This window comes from Rhinatrema bivittatum, chromosome 7 (assembly GCF_901001135.1).
Source record: "Rhinatrema bivittatum chromosome 7, aRhiBiv1.1, whole genome shotgun sequence".
Classification (NCBI taxonomy): Eukaryota; Metazoa; Chordata; class Amphibia; order Gymnophiona; family Rhinatrematidae; genus Rhinatrema; species Rhinatrema bivittatum.
Window position 1 is genome coordinate 211,409,709 of NC_042621.1, and position 9,064 is coordinate 211,418,772.

At 38.2% G+C, this 9,064-nt stretch overlaps 1 protein-coding gene across 1 annotated transcript; it reads right to left on the reverse strand.

The window, feature by feature from the left end:
- Window positions 1–1,976: 1,976 nt before the first annotated feature.
- DKK1 (dickkopf WNT signaling pathway inhibitor 1) lies at window positions 1,977–8,654 on the reverse strand. The gene is made up of 4 exons (XM_029609779.1): window positions 8,257–8,654; window positions 6,425–6,575; window positions 5,385–5,537; window positions 1,977–2,752 (listed from the first exon to the last, which is right to left on the reverse strand). The coding sequence occupies exons 1-4, from the start codon at window positions 8,473–8,475 to the stop codon at window positions 2,499–2,501; spliced, it is 777 nt and encodes a 258-aa protein (XP_029465639.1). The 5' UTR covers window positions 8,476–8,654; the 3' UTR covers window positions 1,977–2,498.
- Between the last annotated feature and the right edge of the window lie 410 nt (window positions 8,655–9,064).

Sequence of the window (9,064 nt, forward strand, 5' to 3'; positions counted from 1 at the left end):
AAACAAGTAATCTTTCCTGGTCACTCATATGCTGAAACTGGAAGGCATGCAAAAAATGTACATTTTTTTCTACACAGACAAATAGACTACAAGGTCACCAAGACCTTTGTGGCAGTTGAGAACATAAAATTCACCAAAACATTGTATTAAAACCTCCTCTTTATCAAACAGGTAAAACAGCTTTTACCCACATAAATCACTTTGAAATTTGTTCTCCCTGTGTTTTAGTTTGTTAGTGTGTGATTGATCTGGTTCTCCTAACTAAAAGTGTGCCCCATGGTAATGACTGTGCACCGATCTCTGCTACCATCTCTCAAGAAGCAGCCAAAATGTTTCAGCTCTGCAAATGGCAAGAGGTGCAACGCCTTTCTGCCCAAGAAAGATGCAACTGAGTGAATTCTGAATGTCAGGAAACAGTGGGTGGAGCCTCACCTGAAGCCTGGGGAGCATCAAAGGGAAAAGGGATAATTGTGGGGAAAACAAAATAAATAAATAAAAGGGAAACAATGGCTTACTAATTGGAATTAATTAGTTTGGGATAAGAAAAGACTGTAGGCTAATCTTTTTTTCCAAAATCCACTGACTGAAAGAAAAGAACAGGAGTGAGAGGAAAAATAATAAATATTTAAAAAGGCTAAAATAAAAAATAATAACAAGCAAATCTTAGATGTGAGGACATGTACCAAAAGTTAAAACTTTCTGAAGATAATTGTCTGCTGAAGGAAAGCACAAAGAGAAGACTCAGATGACAAATCTATCTTCCTAAGTTCTTAGAAAGGTACCCAGAGACACCTCTGGGGTACAAATTATGCCTACCCTTTTTTGATGCCTAATCTATTTTACAATATGCAAAGAATAAAGAGAAGAAAAAAATGAAATTGCCCAATTATAGAGAGACAGAGTGACCTGCTCAGTTTCAGAGTCAATGGGAAAGCCTCATTTGAACTTATGATATGAATGCTCTTGACTCAGTGTTGCTTTGTTTAACTTCTATTGTACACCTTCTTCTCTTAATGATAATCTAAACGTATTTAACATCTTTTATCCAAGCAGAATATCAGTTTATGAGAAGAAATAATACTAGGGTTAGCTAGTATGTCAGGATCAATGAGAAAACAGAATCAGAACTCATCGGTAACCAAGGGTTCTGTTTAGTCATAGATTACTGATCAACTACAATACATCTCAGAACCAGGTTTGAGCCTATAAAGAAAAATAAAAAAGAACTGCTTCTACAAAAAAGTGATTCTTCTTACTTCCTCCACTATAATTTCACAAGTCTTGTATAGTTTATATTTCATTGATCCTATTCTTTAAGGATTTTAACCATAAAACCAGAATCTGCTTATTAATTCAAGACAATATATGACATCCTCTATACTGTTATCTCCCAGTATAACCTTGTGGCAAATCACTTTCATCTATTTGAGCCTTAGTTTAATCACATGTAATTAGATAATAAAAATAATGTTGTTCTTTGCTTTTCATTCCTTGAAAAACATTTCTGTAAATTGGATTTCAGAAAGATGCTACCAGACCATCTTTCTAGGGATGGCTGCATGTTTTTTTGTTTTGGGGTTTGGTTGGGTTTTTTTTGTATTTTCAATTATAAATTGGGTTGAATGCTGTTATACAGAGGGCAATTTTTAGAGATTTTTAGGAGGGCAATCATTTTTACCTGGGTAAAAATGTCTTTTGACAATTCACCCCTCCTTCACTCAGAACAGGTAAAAGTCTGCACACTTTTTCAAAACATGCAAAATTTTACCTGTGGGGAAAAGGGGACAGGGTTAGGTCAGGGGAAGAAAAATAAGCATGGTGGTTTCATTTGTTTCAGCACACACATTGCTGTAAAGTGAGTGCAAAGTCTGAGGGAACTTTTGCAACCATGGTTAGATCACTGACCCCACATTTTCAAAGGGAAACTCTGTGGGGACTTTCCCTGTGAGAATGACCATAGCCACCTGCAAGATGGATAAGGAGATAGAATATTGCCCCTTAAAGATTAATTCACTTTTATCCTCAGGCATATTACTGGAATTGAATGAATCTATTTTTACAAAGTTATTTATTTCAATTAAAAATAAAGATATTTCATACTGCAGACTCTGAAGAATATATAAAAGAAAAGTGTGAATAAATTTAGAACACTATATCAAACTGAATTTTTTCATGCAGTACCATTAAAAATAATGGTTACAGTTTTTTCTTTGCTATTTTTTTTTTGTTTACAAATATTTACAGCCAAGTGCCACACTGTGTACATTATTTACAACACAGTAATTTACTGCAGATATAATGGGTTAAAGAAAGTTCCCCAAAAAGAAACATTTTTGTACTTCAGGTTCAGTTGGGTAAACTTAAACTCAGAATACTCAGAGCAGATGATCTGACTAAGGGTCTGAGTCGCCAAAGCTGTTTTTCCCCAAAGAAACAGAATAAGAGAAAAGCCTTAGTTGATCAGTCTCCTGTAAAAGGCAGTATCCAGGAATTTAGGGTTAGTGTCTCTGACAAGTGTGAAGTCTGTTGGGTTTGTTGGTTGTATGATCTCCTCTCTGTGTTCGACAAGTCAGGCTTTCTCCACAGTCACAACGCTGGAAAATCTCTAGGCCATGAGATCCTTTCCTTTTATGTCTGGTGCACACTTGGCCCTCCTTAAGGACAGGTTTGCAAATCTTGGACCAGAAGTGTCGAGCACAACATAATCCTTCGGAACAGTCTGATGATCTGAGGCAGACATCACCTTCCCGACCTTCACATGGATAAGATTGAATATTTTAGTATACTTACATATTGCAGCAAAATTCATGTTCAAAAAGGAATAGAATAAAAAGTTTGAAAAAAAAAAAAGCTTAATTTACAAATAGTAATGCTGGGCGTGTTCAATATTTGTAATCTTTGATTTTAAAAAATTGCAATCATCTTGGCAATTGAATCTTGTTCAATATCAAAAAGCAAGAGAGGCATTTTTAATGTTGCAGTTTGTATACATATTTACTCTTTCACTCTTGGTGAAACCCCAGGCATTATATATTTTGAATCTAAGCATAGAACATTACTGCAATTATTCCTTAATAGGGATGTGAATCGTTTTTGAACGATTAAAATTATCGTCAGATAATTTTAAAATCATCCAAAATCATTAGATATGCGATACAATACAAATGCCCCCGATTTATCGTCAGAGGCATTTGTATTGTATCATTAAATAGGGCGCGGGAAAACTGGCACACCAAAAAAACCCTAAAACCCACCCGAACCTTTAAAATAAATCCCCCACCCTCCAGAACCCCCCCCCCCCAAAATGTTTTAAATTACCTGGGGTCGAGTGGGGGGGTCCCGACACGATCTCCTCCCACTCTCTGGCCACCGCTGCGTTGAGAAATGGTGCCGTGGCCCTTTGCCCTTATCATGTGACAGGGCACAGATAGCGCCAGCGCCATTTTGTTTCCTGGCTCCCGACGTCACGCGTGCGATCGCCCCCGGACCCCCGCTGGACCCCCAGGGAATTTTGGCCAGCTTGGGGGGGGCCTCCTGACCCCCACAAGACTTGCCAAAAGTCCAGCAGGGGTCCGGGAGCGACCTCCTGCACGCGGGCCGTATTGCCAATCTTCAAAGGTAGCGCCGGTGCCATTTTGAAGATTGGCAATACGGCCCGTGTGCAGGAGGTCGCTCCCGGACCCCCGCTGGACTTTTGGCAAGTCTTGTGGGGGGTCAGGTGGCCCCCCCAAGCTGGCCAAAAGTCCCTGGGGGTCCAGCGGGGGTCTGGGGGTGATCTCCCTCACGCGTGACATCGGGAGCCAGGAAACAAAATGGCGCCGGCGCTACCTTTGCCCTGTCACATGATAAGGGCAAAGGGCCACGGCACCATTTCTCAACGCAGTGGTGGCCAGAGAGCGGGAGGAGATTACGTCGGGACCCCCCCACTGGACCCCAGGTAATTTAAAACATTTGGGGGGGGTTCGGGAGGGTGGGGGATTTGTTTTAAAGGTTCAGGTGGGTTTTAGGGTTTTTTTGGTGTGCCAGTTTTCCCGCCCTCCCCCGATTTACGAATTTTAACGATTTTTAGAAAAAAAAAAACTTGACGATCAGATTTCCCTCCCCCCCAGCCAAAATCGATCGTTAAGATGATCGATTATACGATTCACACCTCTATTCCTTAATGCTTTCATGAGTGCAATACTCGAATTCTATATGATTGAAGATCATTACCATTTGTGTTTTGCTGTGATCTAGCAATTGTTTTCTCAACAATATGATTATTTCTTAGGATTTTTGAATTATAAACTTTCAAAACTATTCCTATTTCTACCTTCCTGCATTGTATGGAATAGACTTCTTGAGTTAATATATCATGATATCTCTCTCTCTCTCTCTCTGGACATATTCAAATCAGTCTGAAACCTCACCTTGTAGATGATGATTTTTAAATGCTATCCAGTTCACTATAATAAATATATTTCTCTTAGACCCTTATGTATGTTTGTCTTGCAAGCTCCATGGAGCAGGGACTGCCTCTTATGTGTATCTGTACAATGATGTGTACATCTAATAGCATTTTAGAAGTGATAAGCAGTAGTATTTCTATTTACACACGCTTGCAATCTCTAAGGATTCCCTAGAGCACTTTACTGCAGAATTTAAAATACAATACTTAACATATAAAAAACAATTCAGAAAATAAACTTCATACAATATAAGGGGGTTATTTTCTAAGCACTTATCGCACGTGAAAAGGGCCTTTTCGCGGTGGTAACATTAAAATTAGGGGGAGGGGGAAGAGTCAGGTTGGAGTTAGGGAGGAGTTGGCGGCAGCACTGCTGCCAGGGATGTTTCAAACATTATCGCCGGCAGTAGCACGGGGAGTAGCACCGCCTTTTACGGTGGCGCTATGCCCGCGAGGGCCTGTAGCCAGCCGCACCGTGGCAGCCGAAATCGCACCACCGAGGTGCAATCGGCTGCGGGCTATCACCCGCCTCCTCCTTTGCTCCGCCCCCTTTAGCGCAGGCTTCATCATTCCGCATGGAATGATGAAGCCTGGCCTAAATGAGATATATAAAGAATTAGAGGGCTTGGGTTTTAAACAAATATGCTCATATTTAATAGTGTTTTGACATTTACACATTTGAAAATTCATTTAATGCAGGGCTTCCCAAACCTTTCTTGGAGAGCCTACGGAGATTTGGATTTTCAGGATATGCACAATGAAAATGCATAAGTTACATTTGCACTGGATACCAAGTATATGCAAAAATATCTCATGCATCTTCATTGTGGATATCCTGAAAACCCAACTAGGTGGAAGGTCACCAGGATAGTGATGGGAAGGCCAGATTTAATGTAAAGTAATCATTCCCAGTAAAGAAGCTCTCAGTTGTTCCTACCTTTAAGATGATGCATTCTTGAAGGAGAAGTAGTTCTTTTTGTAAGTGTATCAAGAGTACCGTGATCATGAGGAAAGTTTTCCATAATGGTCTCCTCTATCTCTCCATGGTGAATGAGATCATGATTATCATGCTCATATGGCACACAGATTCCTGTGGGTTGACATAGATAGCTCAAGACTTACATAGAAATGTGATGGGTCTCTAATTAGACATGTTATCAATATAAATTACTTCTTAATCTTGCCAGATGCGATCAGTCACCATCTATAAGCTATCTATCATACTTACAGTGAAGTAAGTATGATAGATAGCTAATTCTATATCATCATAATGTCAGAATCTCTATGAAAGTTTATTTTGAATTAAAATTGTAGGAAAATCAGATTGATTAATTGAACTTTTGGCAGAACTTAAGAGAATTATTATGATTAGTTCATCTGGAAAAAAAGATTAAATATACTTAAGGACCTTCATTTTCAGCTTTTATTTTATTTTGCCTGGGAATTTTAATGTTTGAACACAAAATAAATCTGTGTTTTATGTCAAAGCAATTTTTCCACTGGCTTTTTTTTTTTTTTTGTTATAATATTGAAATTCACAGGCAAAATAAAAACTGTAAACAAAAGTCCCTAAATATACCATAAGCAATTTACAATATCATATCTTCTAAGAAGCATAATGTTCTGAAAGATGGAGAAAATAAAAACTTGCATTTCTTTAAAAATGGAATTTAATTTATCTTGCATATATTTTAGTTTGAGAGGTTAATAGATGAGTAATTGGGTTTACCCCCAAAATAAGCCCAGGACAATAACATTTGCACGGCACATAACATAAGTTATGAAAAGGTAAGGTTAATAATAGATGAATGCAGACAAGCCATTACCTCCTGTTTCTACAGTCAAGCTCACAGATGACAGAGTAAGGTTCAATATATCTTTTCTTCCTCTATTTATGTCCTCCACTCACCCACACTGCCTACTAGCTGCACGCCCTGCTTCCCTTTACTGTCCTAGTAAAACAGCCCTCATTCTCACCATTATTGCAATAGTTGCCCGGACAGCACACGGTATCTCGGAGGCAGCGCTTCCGGCGTTTCCTGCAGGAGAGACAGATCTGTGCTCCTCCACGGGACCCATAGCAGAACTCATCAGCTGCACAGTCATCATCATCCAGGCAGATATAAGGCTGTAAAAGAAACAAGAGTGCAACACTGTTAGAGACATATCCAGAATATGTTGCAATCATTCTAGCACATCGTCCACCATATACCCATTTTATTTTCTCAGCAGCACTGAAAGTAAGTAATCAGCCATAAAATCCAGAATGCCATGTCCCATTCTAAATTACTGCAGTTCAGATGGATTCCATACTACAATAAAAAATGTTTTCTTAAAATGGGTAAAACCATCTAAATAAAACATGCATTTGTTTTAGTTAAGAATAGTCTGAAAATTATACAAAACAATTAAGATAATAAACTACACATAAGGATAGAAACTATGAAAGACAAGTGTTTTACTACACTATATTTTGAGAGTATGCAAATATGGACAATAAGATAAAATCCTACTTCTGTTTGTTCAAACTGTGTGAGTCAAACACTGAAACTGATGAAATCCAAAGAAAATTAAAGAAATCAGGTTACAATTACATGTCTTTCAGTATCTCTGCATGCTAATACTTATCAAAATTCCAAAAAGTGGGATTTTGTTTTGAGTGATAAAATAATTAACTCTACTATCTCATCTCCGGAGAGAAAAGTTACCTTACATATACATAAAGACATGAAACAAAGGCAATTATTAAAAACATGTTTCCATATTTCTATCTACCCTTCATGGTACTTGTACAAGAAAAAGGAAGATGTGCCCAGGAAGCATTTTACAAAAGCTCAATTTAAACATATATATTTGATGCTCTCTCTCTACTGTCAGTGGATTTGTTTACATCCTGCCAGTAGAAGCATGACAAATGGGTCAGAGTCAGCCCTGCAGCATTATTGAGGGAGGGATTTTCCATAGGATGCCTCTGAAGCATCACCTCCAGAATCCTGCAGGCCCAAATGTCATGCTCCCAGATTCAACAACAAATCCATTAGTGGCAGCACAGAGCTAATAAAAGAAATCATTTTAACGAGTCCACCTTCATATTCCCTCCTTGGACAGTCCTTTTCATATTTTAAGGGGAAAAAAAAGATATTTAAATGGGTTGCAACAAGAGGCACCCTGTAGGGAAGACTTCATAAACCCACTAAAAAGTCTTAATATTCGGACACATATCATTTAATATCTTTCCAAGTTAATAAGATTTTTATAAGAGTTTGACTTGAAATTAACTCTAATCAAATGGACAGGTATAGAAATCTTGAAATTCAAGCTAATTGTCTTGAAAAACGTTACATTTTATATGGACATGAATCTTAGATTTTTTTTTTTCTTACGATCTTTCTTAGCTAAATGGTTGAAAAAAAAAAAAAAAAGATGGTAAAGAAAGATGACTTTTTTGCAGCGTGCCAACTCTTTGAAGGGAAAGAGAGAGAGAAAGATACCAAGAGTGAGAGTTTTGGAAACAGTTACATTGATTTCAAGTAATAAATTCTTTCAATGGTCTTTATAGATGTGGCAAAAATGAGAAAAACACTGCTTTTTCCCAAAACTCCTACAGTACAAGTACCTCTAGTCCTAGTCACATTTGGATAGTTTTTCTTTTTTTTTTTTTTTTTTAAATAGATTTTCCTTGTGCCTAAAGAAGTAACAGAAAAGCAGCTCGATTCTCAGAGAATTCGCCCATCTCGTTTAAATTACAGTGAGGAGTAAAAGGATTCGCTTTGATTCACATCTTCTATATTCTCCTAGCAGACGTTTACCTGGTAGCTTTCGACAGCCTGGTTCTTGTTGCCGGTTTCCTGTGCTAGTAGGTCTGGGCTAGCGCTGACAGGATAGCCCGTGCCCTGTTGCACTCCTCCTCCGGCAGGCAGGTTCTTGATGGCATTGGAATTAGACACCACAGAGGCGAACGCACCATTCCGAGCGCAAGAGCACAGAGCAGCAGCTGCTAGGAATAAGTGGACTGCTTCCAGATACATCTCAGCAGCACACAAATGCCAGATCGCGGAAGGAGAGCAAAACCAAGAGCGCTTCCCAAAATAAAACCGTTTTCTTCTGAAGGGATCAAGTAGTCCTGATTGCAAGTGCTGGCTAGATGATGGCTGTAACCGGATTTGCTGATTTCTGAGGATGCCTCTATGTTAGAGTTGCATTTATACATCTAGGATTGTTTGCATTCCCGCCCCTAGGAGACTACAACAAAGGCAGAGATGGGATTTCAAAGACCTGGGTTTTCTGACACTCCCACAAAGTCTAAATTGTTGGACATAATCCCAGGCAGAGGATTTCACAATAATTGTTGCAATTATCAATGAATTTTTAACAGATTATATGAATCTCTTTCTTGGTTTAGTTTCAAAAGATAGGAATAGAAATGCTTTCTTTTCAACTATTTAAGGGTGAATGTTTCTGTGCTTAATCCTCCTTATTTGACAAATATGTATTAATAGTATTGGTTCTATTAAAAATATTCTTCAAATCTCAAAATATATTTAAATGTCCAACTGATTCAATTGAAGTTTTCATGCTAAAAAAAAAAAGAAATTGGTTAGTAATAGAAGTATAATT

What these genes read in the sequence shown, in the direction of transcription:
- DKK1 (XM_029609779.1), bottom strand. Translation starts at nt 8,475, where the DNA reads ATGTATCTGGAAGCAGTCCACTTATTCCTAGCAGCTGCTGCTCTGTGC. An exon ending in GGGCAACTATTGCAATAATG is followed by an intron (nt 5,538 to 6,424) that starts GTGAGAATGAGG and finishes GTCAACCCACAG; the next exon opens with GAATCTGTGTGCCATATGAG. An exon ending in AAGAATGCATCATCTTAAAG is followed by an intron (nt 2,753 to 5,384) that starts GTAGGAACAACT and finishes ATCCATGTGAAG; the next exon opens with GTCGGGAAGGTGATGTCTGC.